Below are 23708 nucleotides of genomic sequence, written 5' to 3' on the forward strand. Positions count from 1 at the left end.
CCCACGCACCCACAAGCACAAATACTAAACGCGCACATTGCCAAGTTGCTATCCGTGGAGATGTTGCCATTTAGGCTTGTGGGGACACAGTCTTTCCATGATCTCTTGGCTGTGGCTGCCCCACAATACTCTGTTCCCAGCCGGCACTATTTTTCCCGGTGTGCCGTCCCCGCATTACACTAGCACGTGTAAGGCTGGTTTCACTTTAGCGCTTTTTTAGCGCAGTGCATCATGCGCGTCCATGCGCATGCGCCATGCACCCCCATGTTTAACATGGGGGCGCATGGTCTAGCGTTTGCACGTGTTTGCATGGGTTTCGTGCGCATGCGTTTTTTTGTAGTGTGCGCCTAGGCGCGCCGGACGCAAACTGTTGCATTTTTGGTCCGTCCAACCTGTGTCAAAAAAACGCATGTGAACGGAATGCGCACGGAATGCGCCAAAATAACACATTGCAGTCTATGGGAACGCAGGCGTGTGCATGGAAATGCGCACGTGTGCGTTTAAAATCACATGCGTTTTAAGAGTTAACATGGCTAGAAACGCATGCGACTAAAAAAGCAAATGCATGCAAAACGCATTATGCGTTTTTTGCATGCGTTTCTATTGCGCACGAAGCGCAGAGCTAAAAAAACGCTAATCTGAAAGTAGCCTTAAACAATTTAAAGCGTGCTCTCACCAACACCGTAATTGGGAAGGTCCACCTAACAGACATGTGGACAAGAAGTTGTGGACAGGGATGATACATTTCTGTCACGGCACACTGGCTGAACCTGGTGAAGGGTGGGACAAAGTCGCAAACTGGAACACCACATATCCTACTCACGACATGAATAATCAATCATGGTTTCCACCTCATCATATACATCCTGTCTCCCCTCTTCCTCCTCCTCCTCATCCTATGCTGAATTACCCTCCACATCACTCCCAAGCTGGGAGCTGTGCAGCAGCGCATCTGCAAAGCGGCAACACAATCTGCTGAAGCTGATCTGTTTAGGTCAAACACCACACACTGCAGCATAGCTGTTGCAAGGAATAGAACAACAGACCAATCAGTGGCTCTCCCCACCCACTGCAACTTGAGCCCGGTCTGGTTGTCTGCGATAATGTGCATAACCTGGTGGCAGCTTTAAAGCTTGGGAAGCTGATACACATGCCATACATGGCTCACGTGCTGAAGCTAGTGGTTCATAAATTAATCAAAACATACCCTGACTTGCCATACCTACTTGAGAAGGTGTGCCGTATTTGCACCCATTTTCACCATTCTTCTACTGCTGTTGTTGATCTTGCAGCGCATCAAAAGCAATTTAATTTGCCAAATCACCGACTCATTTGTGACCTGCCAACACGGTGGAACTCAACATATCATATGCTGGCAAGGATTAGTGAGCAGCATAGGGCAGTTGCTGAATACCAGCTTAAACATGCCCTTCAGACTGCGACTCAGCCAAGACACCTAACAACTTTCGAGTGGGTGTGGATCGCTGACATTTGTGAGGTGATTGATAACTTTGAGTACTGCACCAACCTCATGAGCGGTGATCAGGCTATTATCAGAGTTACCATCCCGATGCTATGTACGTTGAAAGAATCGCTGCATAATCTACTGTAAACATGGAATGTTTGAGTGCCCATCAGCTGGGTATGGAGCAAGATTTCACACTGGGTGATCCTACCCAGCCCAGCCAATATCATGAGGCAAGATTGGGTTATGAAGATGAGGAGGAAGACAAGGAGGGAAAGGACTTCTTTTTCTGTGGTACCAAGAGGACTCTTGATGCTACATAGGGGACTCCCAATCCCAGCTTCATGTCTGTCCAGCATTGTTGGGCTGGAGAGGAGGAGGTGGAGGAGGAGGAGAGTGTTCATGTCTAACTGTCTGTCCCAAGACCCTCACGTGATCCACATTTTCAACAGCAATCTATACTGGTTGGCCACCTTTCTCAACCCACGGTAGAAGGACAAATTTATTTCGCTAATGTTGCAGTCACCAAGGGGTTTCACAATTGAATCCTTCAAGAGGGCTGTTGTCGATCATTTGATGACAACATCACACTCAGGCAATGCTGATAGCAGAGGTACCAGCTCTTTGCAACACCATGCATTAATGGGGAGAGACACGCCCAGCATGTCCAAAAGAGGTGGGGGGAAAATGTCCACAAACTGGGCCATCTTCAATAATCTGGCTCATCAGCAAGGGCTAGCTGGATCGGTAACAATGTCAAGGAGGCAGAAGTTGAACAACATGATCAGCGAGTATCTAAGTGACCATACCTGCATCCTTCCTGACACTTCTGTTCCATTTAATTACTGGGTATCCAAGCTGCACCATTGGCCAGACCTCTCCTTATATGCCTTGGAGGTGCTGGCCTGCCCTGCTGCTAGTGTGATGTCAGAGCGTGTTTTCAGTGTCGCTGGGGCAATCATCACAGATACATGAATACGGCTTACTACAGAGAATGCAGACAGGCTGACTCTGAGAAAATTTAACAAGGACTGGATTTCGCTATAGTTTTTAAGCCCTCCAGATGACAACATCCCAACCAAAAGTCACCCAAAAGGTTCTTTCATGCTACTGGTGATCACGTCCATACCTTCTCATACAAACCCCTTTCCTTCTTCATACATGTGTATCCTACTCCTGCTTCTGCCATATGTACCTCATGGTCAACAAGCTAGAAACAATGTTCCATTTTTCCCATCGGAGACATTTGTGATGAGACTTCCTTCCTGCGTCAACCATGATACAGCCCTTTGGGCTAATTTTTGGAAACACTGTCTATTTCTGCACATTGGGCAGTGAAACTACCGTGCTAGTAGTCCTAACTTCATAATTGTCTGGCCCTTGAGGCCTCCTTCCTGCATCAACCATGATACAGCCGCTTGGGCTGATTTTTGGAGACACTATGTCTATTCCTGCACATTGGGCACTGGAACTACTGTGCTAGTAGTGCTAGCTTCATAACTGTCTGGCCCTTGAGACCTCCTTCCTGCATCAACCATGATACAGCCCTTTGGGCTAATTTTTGGAAACACTATGTCTATTCCTGCACTATGGGCACCGGAACTATAGTGCTAGTAGTCCTAGCTTCATAATTGTCTGGCCCTTGAGGCCTCCTTCCTGCATCAACCATGAAACAGTCCCTTGGGCTAATTTTTGGAAACACTATGTCTATGCCTGCACATTGTGCACTGGAACTACCGTGCTAGTAGTCCTAGCTTCATAATTGTGTGGCCCTTGAGGCCTCCTTCCTGCGTCAATCATGATACAATCATTATACAGCCCCAAAGGCTAATATTTTTGGAGACACTATGCCTGCAGTGGCAGTGGAACAACAAGGACAGTAGTCCAACCTTTATAATTGTGAAGCCAACACACAGCTTCTTACCACCTGCTTTTAAACTATCATGCACCCATCTCAGCCTTTTCCTTAGGCCCCCAGACCGCTTACTTCCATTTCCCATTGACTTGCATTGGACTCGCTACTTGTTACGAATACCTGAGTATTAGTACCTACTCGTTACGAGTATAGCGAGTCCGAATATTTGACTACCCGCTCATCCCTAATGCTCAAAACTAGCACTTAAGGATTGCCATTGTTCACTCTTACTGACTGGTTCTGAAGTTGGAGGTGTAGTTCATGGTTGAAGATGGCATTTCAAGATTGTTCAGGAGATTGTTGCTTGGAGTTTTGTTTGTGTGCACATCCTCATCCTCTTCTATTTGTTTTTTCCTTCCTTAAACTCCTCTGTGTCTCACGCTTTTATTTGGTGTGTGAATTTTGTACGGTTAGTATTTTCATTTATCTCTGTCTGTCTTCTCTTGTTTGTCTAGTTAGTGTGTTACTATACACTTCGGCTTCCCACTACCCTGGATGGGGCAGGGGACAGAAAAGGGTTGATATAGGTGCATAGCAGCATCTCCATCTTCAGGAGTAATCTGGGGGACAGGGACAACCTAGGGCGCCCCTAGTTCTAGGGACCTGTTTAGCACTCATAATCACAACACAATCCACTGTGAAGTCAATTTTCCCTGCATGAATCAAAAGTCCCTTGCAGGGTGAGGAGGGAGCATATGGGTCAGGAGTTAAAGAGGAGAATGATTCATGTAATTATAGAAGGATAGGGAAAATGAAGGGAGGTCAGCTCACCAGTCTCGGTTGCGATCCATAATCCTCCTGCGCACGGAGTCACCTTGATCAGGGGTGTTGACTGAAGCAAAATAAAGGATGGAATCTCCAGCGCTGGACTTCAGTTAAAAATACATCATTTATTGTAAATTCTTAAAATCGAACAGAAAAAGTGTGGATAAGGACATACAGGCAGATGGGGTCTCTGGTGGTCTCCAACCAACGCGTTTCGACCTAGAGGGAACCATGAGTAAGACCCTCTAGGTCGAAACGCGTTCGTTGGAGACCACCAGAGACCCCATCTGCCTGTCTGTCCTTATCCACACTTTTTCTGTTCGATTTTAAGAATTTACAATAAATGATGTATTTTTAACTGAAGTCCAGCGCTGGAGATTCCATCCTTTATAATGATTCATGTAGGGACAAGAGATTTCCTGTTTCTACACAGAGCGAGAAAAAAAGCGCAGAGTGGATTTTCCCTCACTTCAGTACCGAGGATCCCTTTAAGAGAGCCTTGGCTCAGAACCAGAGCGCTGAGTGGATTTGCCCTGACTTGCATACCAATGATCCCTTTAATAGAACCCTGGGGTCAGAATCAGAGCGCCAAGGGATTTGCCCTAACTTCCATACAGGAGATCCCTTTAAGAGAGCCTGGGTCAGTTCCAGAGCATTTGAAGGCAATTGCCCTGACTTCCATACCGGGGATCCCTTTAAGAGAGGCCTGGGGTCAGAATTAAAGCACTGGATGCATTTGCCCTGACTTCCATATCGGGGATCCCTTTAAGAAGGGCCTGGGGTCAGTACCAAAGCGCAGAGTGTATTTGCCCTGACTTCCATACTAATGATCCCTTTAAGAGACCCTGGGGTCAGAACCACAGAGCTGAGTGGAGCGGTCCTAACTTCCATACCGGGGATCCCTTTAAGAGAGGCCTGGGGTCAAAACCAAAGCGCTGGATGGATTTGCTCTGACTTCCATACCAATGATCCCTTTAAGAGGGAAGATGTGCCTACGGGATGCAGGTTGTGTGATGTGTATATGGGCACGGGAGGGGGGATTCATTTCTGTCATGTGCTCTCTGCTCCTCTCGGGGGGGGGCAGACAATGGCTGGGAACTTATGTTCCCAGGGATGCTATATTTCTCCCACCATGTCAGTGTCTGCTGAGGTGTTGTCAAGTGTGAAAACTGTTGTTCATAGCAACCAATCACAGCTCAGCTTCTTTTAACCAGCTCTGGTGAAATGAGAGATGCTTAGTGATTGTTTGCAAGGAAAACTGTTGCTCATAGCAACCAATCACAGCTCAGCTTCTTTTGAACAGCTCTGGTGAAATGAAAGATGCTTCGCGATTGGTTGGTGATACATACACACACACACATTCATTTTTATATAGAGAAATACGGTACAGTAAGATACAGTACAGGTCATTTATTGCCCAGTTTAGACATTTAGACAGGTCTACCAAAATACTATGTACACAGAACGATCATTAATATGATCATTCTGCATGCATGCAATAGATCATATTTTATTGATAGTCCATCGCCTGTTTATAAAAGATGAGGTGATAAAGATGAATTTAAAGGCAACTTAAAAAATTATCGCACTCAACAAACAAGCATTTTGTTCGTTCATCTGATGGGTGGTGGCCTAGTTAGATGACTGATAGTTGAGAATGAGAGCTCGTACGAACACTTTTTCCCCAATTATTAGCCTGTCTAAATAGGCCTTTAGTGGCCTACCAACGAACTTTGACTGATGATTCAGAGGGAAAGAAGAATTGGGTGTCACGGGGATACCACGGCAAAAAGGAGCCAGGAGATCTGGTCTGGTTTCACAAACTCCTGCACTGGTTAGAAGTAATTTAGCATCGTATTAAACAGTGCAGGAATTTTCCTTGCTAACAGTGCGAGGGTTAATCTGTTCAGTTGGAGCTTTCCTACTTGGATTGTCTCAGTTATTCAGTGTTGGCCACTCCCCTTTGCTACATATGCTCACCTCTAGTACTTAAGGATTGCCAATGTTCGTTCTTACTGTCTGGTTCTGGAGTTGGAGGTGTAGTTCGTGGTTGAAGTTGGCGTTTTAAGATTGTTTAGGAGATTGTTGCTTGGAGTTTTGTCCGTTGGCACATCCTCATCCTCTTCTATTTGGTTTTTCCTTCTTTAAACTCCTCTGTGTCCCACTCTGTTGCTTGGTGTGTGAATGTTGTATGTTTAGTATTTTCATTTATCTCTGTCTGTCTTCTCTTGTTTGTCTAGTTAGTGTGTTACTATACATTTCAGCTTCCCACTACCCTGGATCAGGCAGGGCACAGAAAAGGATTGATATAGGTGCATAGCAGCATCTCCACCTTCTGGAGTAATCTGGGGGACAGGGATAACCTAGGGCACCCCTAGTTCTAGAGACCTGGTTAGCACTCATAATGCCAACACCATCCATCTTGAGGTCAATTTTCTCTGCATGATTCAAAAGTCCCTTGCGGGGGGGTGGGGGTGGAGGAGGGAGCATATGGGTCAGGAGTTAAAGAGGAGAATGATTCATGTAGGGACAAGAGCAGAGAAAAGAGAAGAATTAGTTGGGTAGAAAGCCAGAATGAGCAATTGTACGCTCACAGTGCTATATAATATGATGATTGCAATATATTAAGTAGGGTTGCTCCTTTAAAGAAAAGAGAATGGTCAATATTTAAACATTTCCAAAACTACTAAATAAGCCTTCTGCGTAGCTGAGGGGGGATGGGTATGGTAATTTGCTATACAATAAACTTGGGTTGTTTCGTGTTACAAAATTACAGTAAAATTGTGAGAATTATTTAGCGACATCTCAACTGGTCTGTTTTTCTCTCCTCAAAACAGGGATTTGTCCAAAGCCTCAAGATCTCTCATATGCTGTGCCCAGTCCTGAAAAAGAGTCCTATGTAGAAGGAGACAGTGTCACATATTCTTGTTTATCGACTTATCAGTACATCCCCGGGTCAAATAATGTTTCCTCCTGTGGCGATGATGGAAAATGGTCAACGTTTCAGAAGGTCTTCTGTAAAAGTAATTCATATTTATTTATTATATGGTACAGTAAAATACAGTACAGGTCATTTATTGCCCAGTTTAGACAGGTCTACCAGAATACTACGTACACAGAACGATCATTAATATGATCATTCTGCATGCATGCAATAGATACCATCTACTTATCAGTACATCACTGGGTGAACTAATGTTTCTTCCTGTGGAGACGATGGAAAATGGTCAACGTTTCAAAAGGTCTTCTGTGAAAGTAAAGATATTCCATCCCATTGCTGATTAATAATTACGGTAGTCATTCAGTACAGTAGTTATGAGAGGTGGGCAAAGGGTTTTGGCATAAAAACATATAAAAGCATGGAATCACATCATGTTTCATACAAAGTCTAAGAGAATTATGGTCTAAAGATTATCTATAAGGTCATATTTAATATGGTGATATAATATGGTGCTATAACATGCAGAAATCTGCAGGGCTAGTGTTGTGACCCATATTAAAGATTTTAAGACTCTACGTGCACTTTGTGAACACTTTTCTAATGATGATTGTGGGAAAGAAGGATAATGCATGTTACGCTGGATCCTTTTGTAAACCCAGGAAATAAGCTTTCCCCAGAAGTGTCTCCCCATCTACAAACAGAACACATGCATGCTCAGTTCAACTAAACGTGCATTTGTATGAGAGCGTTGAGAGAAATGAAGCGAAATGCTCAAAAGTGGGGATTTGTCAGAATTCTCATATTCTGACGTACACTACCGTTCAAAAGTTTAGGGTCACTTAGAAATTTCCTTATTTTTTAAAGAAAAGCACAGTTTTTCCAATGAAGCTAACATTAAATGATTCAGACATACACTCTATGCATTGTTAATGTGGTAAATGACTATTCTAGCTGCAAACGTCTGGTTTGTAATGCAATATCTTCATAGGCGTATAGAGGCCCATTTCCAACAACCATCACTCCAGTGTTCTTATGGTACTATGTGTTTGCTAACTGTGTAAGAAGGCTAATGGATGGTTAGAATACCCTTGGAAACCCTGGAGAAAGTATGTTAGCACAGCTGAAAACAGTTTGGCTGATTAGAGAAGCTGTAAACCTGACCTTCCTTTGAACTAGTTGAGAATCTGGAGCATTACATTTGTTGGTTCCATTAAACTCTCAAAATAGCCAGAAAAAAAGAACTTTCATGTGAAACTCGACAGTCTATTCTTGTTCTTAGAAATGAAGGCTATTGCATGAGAGAAATTGCCAAGAAACTGAAGTTTTCCTTCAACAGTGTGTACTACTCCCTTCAGAGGAGAGCACAAACAGGCTCTAACCAGAGTAGAAAGATGCATGGTGGAGGTAATGTGATGTCTGGGGTTGCTTTGGTGCTGGTAAAGTAGGATATTTGTACAAGGTAAAAGGGATTTTGAATAAGGAAGGCTATCACTCCACTTTGCAACGCCATGCCATACCCTGTGAACAGCGCCTCATTGGAGCCAATTTCATCCTACAACAGGACAATGACCCAAAGCACAACTCCAAATTATGCAAGAACTATTTAGTGAAGAAGCAGGGAGCTGGTAATCCATCTGTAATGGAGTGGCCAGCACAGTCACCAGATCTCAACCCCATAGAGCTGTGCTGGGAGCAGCTTGACCGTGTGGTACGCAAAAAGTGCCCAATAAGCCAAACCAACTTGTGGGAGGGGCTTCTGGAAGCATGGGGTGAAATTTCTCCAGATTACCTCAGCAAATTAACTGCTAGAATGCAAAGGTCTGCAATGCTGTAATTGCTGCAAAAGGAGCATTCTTTGACGAAATCAAAGTTTGAAGGAGAAAATTATTGTTTCAAATAAAAATCTTTTTTTCGAACCTTGCCAATGTCTGGACTAGATTTTAAATTCCTTTGGCAACTCATTTGATTAATAATAGTATGAGTTTTCATGGAAGACACAAAATTGTCTGGGTAACCCCAAACTTTTGAATGGTAGTGTATGCACAGTGCTGAAAAGGAGTTCTACAAAGGCTACAGATGTTAATGTATCATCATAATTGACCTATTTAAATTAAGTTCGTATGTTCCTATAAAAGTAATGTACTAAAAAATGTTATGTTTTTTAACTTGATATTAATGTATATATACAGTACATCAAGCCTAGTGAAGGCCTATGCTTCCTTTTCAGGAATATACAATATAAGACCGGGGTCAGACTTGCGAGAGCAATGCAAGAAACTCTCGCAAGTCTCGTATCATTACTCGCCACTGCCGCCGGCCAGGGGTGCCACTAGGAAATTCGGGGCCCCATAGTGGCAAAATTTTCGGAGCCCCCTTGAAACTCCGCCCAGGCTCCACCACTTGAACTGTCCGAAGCCCCACTGCTCTCTAGGAAAACTCCACTTCTCACCAATCACACATTAACAGTTCCCATCACCAGATCACACATATAACCAGCAGCCTTTGTTTTGGCCAAAATATTTTTTTAAGCCGCCACCATGACACGGTAGACTCTTTAGGTCGGGCCCTACTCTACTCTAACCTATTAAACATTTGTTAAAATATGCAATACAATTTAGGTATATTTTTAAATTTTTAAAATGACCAATAATATCACACACAAGGGAAAAATACCACCGTGCCATGACTAGTCACCATATTACCACCACATAGTGACCTATAATACCACATACAAAGAACAAATGCCACCACACCATTTTCAGACCACATAATAAAACCACAGTGACCGAATAATATCACATACAAGGGACAAATGGCGCAACACCATGACCAGACCACATATTACCACCACATGGTGACCAATAATACCATATACAAGGAACAAATACTACCACACCATGACCAGACCACATATTACCACCACATAGTGACCCATAATACCACATACAAGGAATAAATACTACCACACCATGGCTGGACAACATATTACCACCACTTTGTGACTGAATACTACAACACTGATCAGTAATAAAAAAAACACAATACTAATATCACCATATGTGCCATTATACACAGGAGATCTGTACTTAGTATGCAGTGTCAGTGCAAAGGTGATCACTGGTGACATTGTACACAGGACCTCTGTATATAATATACAGTGTATAGTGTCAGTGTATAGATAATAATAATAATAATCTTTATTTTTATATAGCACTAACATATTCTGCAGCGCTTTACAGCTTGCACACATTTTGAACACTGTCCCCGATGGGGCTCACAATCTATATTCCATATCAGTATGTCTTTGGAATGTGGGAGGAAACCGGAGTGCCCGGAGGAAACCCACGCAAACACGAGGAAAACATACAAACTCCTTGCAGATGTTGTCCTTGGTGGGCCACTGTGAGCCACCGTGCTGCCCACTGATAACCCACTGACTCACCAGTGATGCCTCTAGGTGAAGTCTTTCATCTTCATCCAGCACAGATCAACGTCACTTCTTCCAGCCAGGGATCGACTCTGCAGGAAATAGCACAGTTATCTAGAGCACCACTTGCAGAACACATTACTTATTTTTTTTCCAACTTCTACACTATACCAAATGAAGAAAAAAAGGCAACATAGTATCACGCCCCCTGTGTCTCCAATCATGCTCCCATATCTTTCATCCTGCCCTCGTGTTTCCATTCTGCCCTGTGTCTCCAATCATGCCCCCTGTGTCTCTAATCATGCCCCCTGTGTCTTCAATCCTGCCCCCTGTGACTCCAATCATGCCCCCATATCTTTCATCCTGCCCCATGTCTCCATTCTTCCCCCTGTGTCTCCAATCAAGCCCCTGTGTCTCCAATCATGCCTCCATATCTTTCATCCTGCCCCCTGTCTCCATTCTGCCCCCGGCAGGATGGACGTTTGTCTCCATCCTGCCAGCTTGCCACTTTCAATAAAAAAAAACCTTTCTTCTTACCTTACCATGCTCCTGCAGCAAGCAATCTTCCCTCCAGGCTGAAAGCGCACACTCGTCGGCGACTAACAATGACGTCAGACGCCAGCGATGTGCGTGCTGACATTATTGCCATGCGGGCCCGGGCCTGCACAGCAATAGAGTGTAACTGAACCGGCAGAATCCTACCGCTGGGGCCCAATCAGCAGAACAGACGGGGCCCCAATGCGGGCCCCCTCTGCTGACCAGGTCCCATACGCCAGTCAGGGAAGTAATGCCCTGATAGCGGCCCTGCTGCCAGCACTCGGACCAGAGTGTGTGGCTACATAGAAATACACTCTTGCGCAAGTTTCTCGCATCACACTCACAAGTGTGACCCCGGCCTAAAACAGAAGATCATGTTATTCACAATGGGTGATGTTCACAACACACCTCCCACTACTCACTGATCACACAGCATGCCTAGACAGGACTTTTATGGTAGTCAATGTGTCAGCTCCAAATTATAGCTGTCTGTGGTCCATATGGCTGCTGTAAATCATATTTCTAAAGGCTAACACAAATTCGGGCAATATGTCTGTTCCATAATCATGTACAGAAAATTCTAAAAAAATATATATATACAATGAGAAAATAAAAGCAAATGGAAAACTTGGCGCAGTATGTGTGCGCCCAGAACCCCACCCTTACGTAACAACTTCCTAGAAGAAATGTTAATGTGCGTGAAAGAGGGATGACTGTGTATGTTGCCATCAGATTCACATTATTTGGTACCACACATTAATATCAAATCATTTAATAACCATTTAATGTTTTTAAAGAATTGGATTGTCACATGCCAGATATTCTTCAAAATGGAAAAGTAGAATTTTTGAATACTGTGATTGGATCCAATGCATCTTATCAATGTGAAGATGGGTAAGTCTGAAAATGCAAATCAATATCCAATAGCATAGTGTTACACTGAATTATTCAGAAGGTTGGGAGATTTACATGTAAATACCTAATTCATAAATTAGGTGTATTATGTTAATTAGGTGATCTTCACAGTGCTGTGGGACTAAGAAAAGGACACCCAGGACATGAGTAAAGTAGATGTTAATAGTGAGATGCAATGTCCTGCTTCATTTGCCTACAGCACACAAACATTTCAAAGCCATACATGACTTAAATTGGTTATTCCATGAACAACATCCACGGGATAGATGATAAATATATTAATATTTAGTCACTGTTTTTTTAGTGGTGGTTTGAATGTGTCAGCACCTTTCCATTAATTTGGAGCCATTTTCACATGTGAACTACCACTCTATTTGCCATCTGGGACATAGGAGATCAGGTTCACATGATTTGCTGGGGTCCCAGTGATTCTGTGAAAATGTTACATTTGAGATAATCCCTTGAATGTTTTACTTAATTTATGGAGGATTTAAGATTATTGGGGCATAAATCCAGAACTTACATTATATTAACAGCCTAATGTTGTCTTCATCCTACAGGTACAAGCTGTTTGGAAGTGACACCAGATACTGCTTAGCTGATGAAAAGTGGAATGGGACAGTTCCCTCGTGTAACAGTTAGTAGGGTTTTAGCCTAACATGACATTACAGGGTTAAATCAGATGAAATAACACAAATATTTCTAACTTTTATTTACTTTGTGTGAGGTTTTACTTCAACAACAAGCCCCCAAATAATTTGCCCAACAGTCCATGCTGGGATTTATTGAAATTCATCTACAACAGTATATAGAAATTGGCAAGTGGCAAATAGAATCCCTACACTCAAGACTTTAGATAAAACTTAAATGTTATAAATATATCATTAGACACAAATTCTAACTACATAATCACAGTTCCTGGTGCTATTATGAGCAATCTGTGTGGTCTTAATGTGCTAGAATGGCATCCGACATTTCCGGATTTGTGTCCTATTAAGCACATCTGGGATGTCATTGGTCTTCAATTACAAAGGCAGCTGCCAGCTGCAGATCTTGATGATTTGCCCAAGTGCATCTAGTGTGGTAGAACATCCTCAGATGAGCATTAATAGCCTCACTGAAAGGCAGGCAAGGCATGTTAATCCGTGCATTCTTGCGCCTGCCGCTCACACTCAATACTGAATAAATCGCGATGTTTTGCAAATTTAGGGCCTGATTCATTAAGATCAGCAGAGTTGACGCTTGTCTTCATAAGGGAGTATGCTGGACTCAGATGCTCCTGATTCATGAAGAGGTAGACACCTCTTCATGAATCTGGAGAGTCTGATGAATGGAGTGCACCACACCAGAAATCTTACTCTAGTTAGGGACCTGAGTGAGATTTCTGGAGTAGGGAATGCCACAGCTTGTCATGAACTACATGAGCTGCAGCATTGCGCTTCTGCTGCACCCCAGTTCCATCCATTTTAGCACAAACAAAAAAAAGAGGGGACAAAGAAATATAGGGGATCAACCTGTAGCATACCCAATAAACATGAACTGGCAGAAAGAGAAAAGAAAGTATGCAATGGAGAAGGGATCGCTCATTAAAGAAGTGTAATTTTTATTAAACAACAGAGCCAAAACTACACATAAAACACTTAAAAAGCCAAAGGACTAGCACAAATGCTAATCAGACAAATCCCTTGTTAGGGCAGAAGTTCACTGCATCTGATAAAGATAGCAAGTACAATAAATAAATATATTAAAGAGTATGCAAAAGTAAAGATCACAAGTACAGATACTGTCACAGTAAGACACTATAATAGCGGAAACATTTTTTATGGTCAGTACTGAAATGCAACAGCAAGATGAAAAAGAAGTATTATTGTAGGTATAAAAATGTGCCTAAGGAAATATATGAGGCAAAATAGTACTTCAATAAAATGCAAACCCGGTCACCATGCAGTAGTGGAAAAAGCAAAGCAAGCAGATAAAATGTGAGACCTATAGCACAAAAATGAATGGAACCAAAAGAACCATATGAAGAAATACACATCAAATATACCTCATAATATTAAGAGCGATGTCAAAGTCTACAGTAACCTGTATAGAAAAGGAAAGGATGAGCAGATGGGGGAAGATGTACCTTATGCGTTTCGCCATAAAACAGGTGGCTTCTTCAGAGGAAAGAGCAATGAACCAAGGCACATCTGTTTAGTATATACACTGTGGCATATAAAAGTTTGAGCACCCCTGGTCAAAATTATTGTTATTGTGATGGTTTAGCAAAAGTAAATAAATAATAATAAACAATGATCCCAGATTAAATATTTATGCATGAGGATACACCCATTTTGGCAGAGCTGAGGGAAACTGGTGTGAAAACGGCAAAAGCCACAAAATTTTTGTGTAACCTTGAGTTGTGCATAAATTTTGCAACTTTTCAAAGCTTTTATGCCAGAATTCTGGCTTTGATCAATTGGGCCCTTAGTTTCCATATTTTCATAATTTCTATATCATTAAACATGTCTATCAATCTCGTTATTTCCATAACGTTTTCCTTCTTGGTGTTGCAATTTCAATGTTCAATGGCTGGGGAGACAGAGAGCCAACCTGCATTTTAATTGCCTGATCATTTTCAAAAAGTGTGGCATGGGGCAACACATCAAAACGTGGAAGGTCATTGTCATTTTTATGTTAAAGAAAGATGCATTGTACTTAAAACAGTAAAAATAATAAAAGGCAATGAGGAAAGATTCATGATTCTATCTATGAGAAAAATTGTCTTTGTTACATTTAGTAACCAATAACCCACAGGTTTAATTTTTCAAGAACATAGTACAAAATAAAAACTGCACTATGATTGGCTACTATGAATAATGTTCTGCCCTCTGATATAGGGCAGTCTGTCTTGTGTTATGTGCTCTGAATAAAGCAATATGTTTATTTTCTGCTGGGTTAATTATAGCACCATCTAGTGGTGGCTGAATTTATAGCAGTGTTTTTTGATAGCATTATATAGTCTGTGCCTTTAACAGAAGCAATGGCACATGGGATTGAAGCAGTGCTTTCTGGGAAGGAAGCATTGTATTCTAGGATGAAGAAGGGCCATTTTGCTTCTTTGTATATCATAGGATGCACGTGTTTACCTGTCCTCCATCTTAATTCTCCAACTTGAATTCGTTATCCGGGTAAATAGCATATCTGGTAAGCTCAATCTTTCTTACAATGCAGTGTGTGTGCAGAGAGTTTATTAGCTGCATTCAGTAGATGTAATTAGACACCTGTGTGATGATCATACATGATCATACTGTGTGATCATCTGCCCAATACTTATGTATGTCATTGCATTCTTTACAGTTTTACCGCGCATGTTCTATACTCTTCACAAATAAACAAGTTAGACTACAGAGAACAGTCTGCTTATTTTGGAAGACAGAGCTGTGGTTTATACTGTATGCTGGATTGCACATCTTGTCAGCGTGCCTGAAGGCAGAATAAATAACAAATATGCAAATTGCCTCTTCAGAGAGAAAGACGACTTGAACTGTAGAGCGCCACCTGTTGGAAGCAGGTCAAAATACCGTGTCTGCAAACTGAGATTCTGATTTGACTTTTATCCTAATTCATATTGCAAGACTTGTTAAACGGGCAATAATGACTTGTAGTATTTCTCTTTGAAGAGGCAATTTTCATATTCAATTTCCCCAGAGGAACATTGCACGGTAAATAAGCCTCCTTACCTTAACATGCCAGAGCTGGAATGTTACTCTCCACAAAGAGAAACCTTACCTCTTAGACTCCCATAAATAACAAAAGCATACTTTACCCTAAGACAATTTCATATTTCCCATCATGAGTTAGGCTACTTTCAGATTTGCGTTCCGAGGCGCAGCACAGAGCCGTCGCTAAGTCGCCTCCTCCAGTCAGCTCCTCCTCTGATCGTATGACGCTGCCCTATATTTATCGTTGGGTACTTAACAACGTGTCCATTTGCATGTGATAATCCAACATATAGTAGTATTTATGATACATTTCCCCTTAGAGTGCTATATTTTCATAATTTAACAGTATAATTACTTTAATTTCTTCTTTCCTTTAGGAACCTGTCCTGAACCTCCAGTCTTTAATTTTGCAATAATAAAATCAACCACAAGCCAAATTGCCCACTATTACCCACAGTCATCTAAGGTCGACTATTCGTGTATTTCTGGATTTATACCCCGTTTCTTGCCGCCATTATCTTCCACTTGTCAAAGTGATTTCAAATGGTCAGAAATCATAGAGCCCTGCATAAGTAAGTATAGCTTTACCAAATATAATCTACTAATCTAAATTTATAATACCGGTATTTATAATCTGAAATAAAGGTATTGCCAGACAATTCAAAGCTGATGTGTTATGTGTCCAGGGATCACCAGTTTACCTATCCAATTTTGTTATCTTGCTTGCCAGTGAGAAAATGAGCTCATAAACAGAGTAAGGACCCTGTCACACAAGTTTTGTGACACAGCAGCGATCTCACCAGCGAGATCGCTGTGTGTGACAGCGATCAGCGACCGGCCCCCCTGCCGGTATCGCTGATCACTGTAGGAAAGCCCTGGACATTTCTTTGGTCGCTGGTCTCCCACTGGCCAGCACGCATCGCTGCATGTGACAGGCGGGAGACCGGCGATCAGCTGGTAACTAGCGTACACATCGGGTATCCAAGAGACTTGTGTCCCTTAGAAACCCGATGTGTATGTTAGTTACCAGCACACTGATGCAGGGAGCTGGTAACTAACGTACACATCGGGTATCTAAGGGACGCACGTCCGTTGGATATCCGATGTGTACGTTAGTTACCAGTTTCCTGCATCAGTGCGCTGGTAACTAACGAACACAGCGACGCTGCGCGCTCGGCATCACTGTGCTGATCGCTGGTGAAGCTGTCTGTGTGACAGCTCACCAGCGATCATGTAGCGACTCACCAGCGATCCTGACACATTGATATCGTTTTCAGGATCGCTGGTGAGTCGTTATGTGTGACGGGGCCTTAAAGGACTCATGCCCACTTGCGATGAAATTGGACAAATTCAATCCGATAAAAAATCAGATTGAATTCAGACCAATGTTAATCTATGATTGTGTGTTCATCTGCGTTTTTCAGCTCGGATCGGATCACAATCAGGCTGGAAAAAAATCGCAGCAACCTGTGATTGTAATCGGTATTCGGATCGCATCCAGCAATAGAAGTCAATGGGTGCAAGAAAAAAAAAATCGCACAGCACTAGGTCCATGCGAGTGCTCTCCGATTTTTACGCACTGGTGTCCTTTGAGAAGCCGGCAATTCATATGCTGGTACTGTAAAATCACACTGACAGGTTAGAATAGAATAGGTAGATACTGGATATACACATAGAATAGGTCAGTGACACACACACACACATATATATATATATATATATATATTTATATATATATATATATATATATATATATATATAAATATTTCATAGAGAGATAGATAGAAGATTAGACGGTAATTCATTTGTCGGCTTCCTTTCCTAGGCTATGAATATCAGCCTGCAGCTGTCTGCATAGCCTTTTCTTAATAATAGGGGGACCCCATGTAAGTTTTTTGGGGACTACCCTATTTTAACAGCGAGTAAAGGCTAAGTATACAACTGCGGGCTGATATTCATAGCCTGGGAAGATCCATGGGTATTAACCCCTTCCCAGGCTATAAACATCAGCCCTCAGTCGCTGGGTTTCCCTGCTCTGGTTTAGAAAATTGCGCGGGAGCCCACACCATTTTTTCCCCCCAAAGAATCTTTTATTAATTAAATATTTGTCCCCTAATTTGCACACACACACTACTAATTTTATTGGTCACTGACATCTAACTATTCTGCATGCATTTACTGTATGTACACCATGTCTTCTATCCTGTCGGCTCCTGCAGTGATTTTACAGTAGCCGACAAATGAATTACCGGCTATTCTTCTATCTATCGCTCTATGCAATATAAAGACACATATATATTTAATATATATATATATATATATATACACTCACTGGCCACTTTATTAGGTACACCTGTCCAACTGTGTGTTAAGACTTAATTTCTAATCAGCCAATCACATGGCGGCAACTCAGTGCATTTAGGCATGTAGACATGGTCAAGACAATCTCCTGCAGTTCAAACCGAGCATCAGTATGGGGAAGAAAGGTGATTTGAGTGCCTTTGAACGTGGCATGATTGTTGGTGCCAGAAGGGCTGGTCTGAGAATTTCAGAAACTGCTGATCTACTGGGATTTTCACGCACAACCATCTCTAGGGTTTACAGAGAATGGTCCGAAAAAGAAAAAAAATTCAGTGAGCGGCAGTTCTGTGGCCGGAAATGCCATGTTGATGCCAGAGGTCAGAGGAGAATGGGCAGACTGGTTCGAGCTGATAGAAAGGCAACAGTGACTCAAATTGCCACCCGTTACAACCAAGGTAGGCAGAAGAGCATCTCTGAACGCACAGTGCGTCGAACTTTGAGGCAGATGGGCTACAGCAGCAGAAGACCACACTGGGTACCACTCCTCTCAGCTAAGAACAGGAAACTGAGGCTACAATTTGCACAAGCTCATCGAAATTGGACAGTAGAAGATTTGAAAAACGTTGCCTGGTCTGATGAGTCTCGATTTCTGCTGCGACATTCGGATGGTAGGGTCAGAATTTGGCGTAAACAACATGAAAGCATGGATCCATCCTGCCTTGTATCAACGGTTCAGGCTGGTGGTGGTGGTGTCATGGTGTGGGGAATTTTTTCTGGGCACTCTTTGGGCCCCTTGGTACCAATTGAGCATCGTTGCAACGCCACAGCCTACCTGAGTATTGTTGCTGACCATGTCCATCCCTTTATGACCACAATGTACCCAACATCTGATGGCTACTTTCAGCAGGATAATGCGCCATGTCATAAAGCTCGAATCATCTCAGATTGGTTTCTTGAACATGACAATGAGTTCACTGTACTCAAATGGCCTCCTCAGTCACCAGATCTCAATCCAATAGAGCATCTTTGGGATGTGGTGGAACGGGAGATTCGCATCAGGGATGTGCAGCCGACAAATCTGCGCCAACTGTGTGATGCCATCATGTCAATATGGTCCAAAATCTCTGAGGAATGCTTCCAGCACCTTGTTGAATCTCTGCCACGAAGAATTGAGGCAGTTCTGAAGGCAAAAGGGGGTCCAACCCCTTACTAGCATGGTGTACCTAATAAAGTGGCCAGTGAGTGTATATATATATATATATATATACATACACTAGCTATGAACCCGCTCTACCCCTGGGTGGTGGGCATTTTTATTGGTATATCGTCTCCCATCCTGGTATGTGCTGCACCCCTCATCCCTATCCTGGTATGTATGGTACCCTAACCCCCCAATCCTGGTATGCATGGCACCCCCTTATCCATATACTAGTATTCATGGTTCCCTCACCTCCCCAATCCTGGTAAGCATGGCACCCTTCTCATCCCTATCGTGATATACATGGCACCCCCTTCATCCTTATCATGGTATGCATGGTACCCCCTCATCCCTATCGTGGTATGCATGGTGCCCTCACCCCCAATCCTGGTATGCATGGTCCTCTCACCCTCCATCTTCGTATGCATGATCCTCTCACCCCCCAATCCTGGTATGCATGGTCCTCTCACCCCCCTATCCTGGTATGCATGGCCCTCTCACGCCCCAATCCTGGTATGCATGGTCCTCTCACCCCCACAATCCTGGTATGCATGGTCCCCTCACCCGCCAATCCTGGTATGCATGGTCCCCTCACCCCCCAATCCTGGTATGCATGGTGCTCTCACCCCCCAATCCTGGTATGCATGGTGCTCTCACCCCCCCAATCGTGGTATGCATCGTGCCCTCACCCCCCTATCCTGGTATGCATGGTCCTATTACCGCCCTATCCTGGTATGCATGGCCCTCTCACCCCCCTATCCTGGTATGCATGGCCCTCTCACCCCCCAATCCTGGTATGCATGGTCCCCTCACCCCCCTTTTGTGTTATGCATGGTCCCCTCACCCCCCTATTCTGGTATGCATGGTCCTCTCACCCCCTATCCTGTTATGCATAGTCCCCTAACCCCCCTATCCTGGTATGCATGGTCCCCTCACCCCCCAATCTTGGTATGCATGGTCCCCTCACCCCCCTATCCTGGTATGCATGGTACCCTCACCCCCCTATCCTGGTATGCATGGTCCTCTCACCCCCCTGTCCTGGTATGCATGGTCCCCTCACCCCCCCTATCCTGGAATGCATGGTCCCCTCACCCCCAATCCTGGTATGCACGGTCCCCCTCACCCCCCTATCCTGGTATGAAAGGCCCTCTCACCCCCCCAATCCTGGTATACATGGTCCCCTCACCCGCCTACCTGGTATGCATGGTCCCCTCACCCCCCCACTCCTGGTATGCATGGGCCCCTCACCCCCCCAATCCTGGTATGCATGGTCCCCTCCCCCCTGTCCTGGTATGCATGGTCCCCTCACCCCCCCATCCTGGTATGCATGGTCCCGTCACCCCCAATCCTGGTATGCATGGGCCCCTCACCCCCCAATCCTGGTATGCATGGTCCGCTCACCCCCCTATCCTGGTATGCATGGTCCCCTCACACCCCCTTTCCTTGTATGCATGGTCCTCTCACCCCCCTATCCTGGTATGCATGGTCCCCTCATCCCCTATCCTGGTATGCATGGTACCCCTCTTCCCCCAATCCTGGTATGCATGGTACCCCTCATCCCCCATCCTGGTATGTATGGTACCCTCACCCCCCCCTATCCTGGTATGCATGGTAGCCCTCATCCCCAAATCCTGGTATGCATGGTCCTCTCACCCCCCCTATCCTGGTATGCATGGTACCCCTCATCCCCCAATCCTGTATACATGGCCCCCTCACCCCCCAATCCTGGTATGCATGGCTCCCTCACCTCCCTATCCTGGTATGCATGGTCCCCTCACCCCCCTTTCCTGGTATGCATGGTCCCCTCACCCCCTATCCTGGTATGCATGGTACCCCTCTTCCCCCAATCCTGGTATGCATGGTACCCCTCATCCCCCATCCTGGTATGTATGGTACCCTCACCCCCCTATCCTGGTATGCATGGTACCTCTCATCCCCCAATCCTGGTATGCATGGTCCTCTCACCCCCCCTATCCTGGTATGCATGGTACCCCTCATCCCCCAATCCTGTATACATGGCCCCCTCACCCCCCAATCCTGGTATGCATGGCCCCCTCACGTCCCTATCCTGGTATGCATGGTCCTCTCACCCCCCTATCCTGGTATGCATGGTACCCCTCTTCCCCAAATCCTGGTATGCATGGTACCCCTCATCCCCCAATCCTGGTATGCATGGTACCCCTCATCCCCCAATTTTGGTATGTATGGTACCCTCACCCCCCCTATCCTGGTATGCATGGTACTCTTCATCCCCCAATCCTGGTATGCATGGTCCTCTCACCCCCCAATCCTAGTATGTATGGTACTCCCTCATCCCCTATCCTAGTATGCATGGTACCCCTCATCCCCCAATCCTGGTATGCATGGCCCGCTCCCCCCCCAATCCTGGTATGCATGGCCCCCTCACCCTCCCTATCCTGGTATGCATGGTCCCCTCACCCCCTATCCTGGTATGCATGGTACCCCTCTTCCCCCAATCCTGGTATGCATGGTCCTCTCACCCCCCCTATCCTGGTATGCATGGTACCCCTCATCCCCAAATCCTGTATACATGGCCCCCTCACCCCCCAATCCTGGTATGCATAGCCCCCTCACCTCCCTATCCTGGTATGCATGGTCCCCTCACCCCCCCTTTCCTGGTATGCATGGTCCTCTCACCCCCCTATCCTGGTATGCATGGTCCCCTCACCCCCTATCCTGGTATGCATGGTACCCCTCTTCCCCCAATCCTGGTATGCATGGTACCCCTCATCCCCCATCCTGGTATGTATGGTACCCTCACCCCCCCTATCCTGGTATGCATGGTACCCCTCATCCCCCAATCCTGGTATGCATGGTCCTCTCACCCCCCCTATCCTGGTATGCATGGTACCCCTCATCCCCCAATCCTGTATACATGGCCCCCTCACCCCCCAATCCTGGTATGCATGGCCCCCTCACCTCCCTATCCTGGTATGCATGGTCCTCTCACCCCCCTATCCTGGTATGCATGGTACCCCTCTTCCCCAAATCCTGGTATGCATGGTACCCCTCATCCCCCAATCCTGGTATGCATGGTACCCCTCATCCCCCAATTTTGGTATGTATGGTACCCTCACCCCCCCTATCCTGGTATGCATGGTACTCTTCATCCCCCAATCCTGGTATGCATGGTCCTCTCACCCCCCAATCCTGGAATGTATGGTACTCCCTCATCCCCTATCCTAGTATGCATGGTACCCCTCATCCCCCAATCCTGGTATGCATGGCCCGCTCACCCCCCAATCCTGGTATGCATGGCCCCCTCACCCTCCAATCCTGGTATGCATGGCCCCCTCACCTCCCTATCCTGGTATGCATGGTCTTCTCACCCCCCTATCCTGGTATGCATGGTACCCCTGACTCCTATTAATACTACACACATACAAAAAAAGAAAAAACTTTTATACTCACCCTTCTTTCCTGTGCTCCAGTGCTGTCATGGTCTGCAGGAGGCCAGGCCAGGAGTGCGGCCGGAATCGCGCATGCCTATAGCGCTGGCCGGCACCATATTGCTGAAGACACACTGCAAGTGTGTCTTCAGTAAAATGGTGCCGGATCGCGCTATGCGTATGCGCGATTCCGGCCACACTCCTGCCCCGGTCTCTGGCCGAAGAGAAGCGCCGCTGCAACACTCCTCCCGGTCAGGTAAGTATGGCGTCAGAGATGGCGGTATGCAGTGTGTACGGTATCGCCATCTCCGGCACCATACACATTCGTCACCGCTGGCTGCCTCACTCTGTCTGGAGCCAGACTGCGCAGGGGCATCGCGCTTGCGCAGTCTATAAAGGCTTCGGACAAAGTGACGCTTACAGTGTTATATTAATGTTTAATGTGCGCATGTGCCAAACCCGGCACCATTTTACTGAAGCCTGCAACCAAATTGACATGCGCAAGCCTGTGGCTAGGATTTTAAACAGTATGTAGATCCTTACACCAGAAGCACCTGAGGGACCTTGGCAGGGATGAAGACCCTACCCACAATCCCACCCCACAGGCCCGCTCCAATGCACAAACTGCTTGTTGTCTCAAAATTTTTATTGGTGAATATAGAATAACCAGGCTGTTTATTTCAACAATGAAGGTACCAATTAAATCAGCAGAACATTGCTGCCCATATATTTAGTTTACCTTGCCTCATCCTGATGACAGGTTCTCTTCAAACTCAAACCTGGGGCACAAAATAGTTCAATGCACTCTCATGAAATTCCATAGGGAACATAACTAGGATCCATATGATATCGAGCTTTAATACTGCTGTATGTATGAGAACACACATAGAGGTAGTACAAAAAGCTAGTTTAGATGTACCTCATAATTAATTTTGCGCATCTTTCACCTGCCATGCACCATTGAAGAAAATGTACTCCACTCATAGACTGGAGAACATTTCTGTCATAATTTACACCACTTTTGGGATGAATTTGTGGTCAGGCTCAATCATATCTGTCCACTCGGAGCTAGTGTAAAAACTAGCATCTACACAAAAATTTTGCGAGTCATTTCAAGCAGGTTTACA

The 23708-nt window shown here is 44.8% G+C and overlaps 1 protein-coding gene across 1 annotated transcript in view; it reads left to right on the forward strand.

Moving 5' to 3' along the window:
- The window catches only part of LOC141099196 (protein lev-9-like), a 53051-nt gene that overhangs the window by 11350 nt on the left and 17993 nt on the right, over positions 1-23708 (forward strand). Inside the window, exons 4-7 of the mRNA XM_073587333.1 lie at positions 6983-7168; positions 11848-11944; positions 12526-12602; positions 16050-16244. Coding sequence (XP_073443434.1) covers positions 11862-11944; positions 12526-12602; positions 16050-16244 — 355 coding nt within the window. The 5' untranslated portion in view covers positions 6983-7168; positions 11848-11861. The remainder of the gene's footprint in view (positions 1-6982; positions 7169-11847; positions 11945-12525; positions 12603-16049; positions 16245-23708) is intronic.

This window comes from Dendrobates tinctorius, unplaced genomic scaffold (assembly GCF_039654945.1).
Source record: "Dendrobates tinctorius isolate UK_male_01 unplaced genomic scaffold, ASM3965494v1 ptg000098l, whole genome shotgun sequence".
NCBI lineage: Eukaryota > Metazoa > Chordata > Amphibia > Anura > Dendrobatidae > Dendrobates > Dendrobates tinctorius.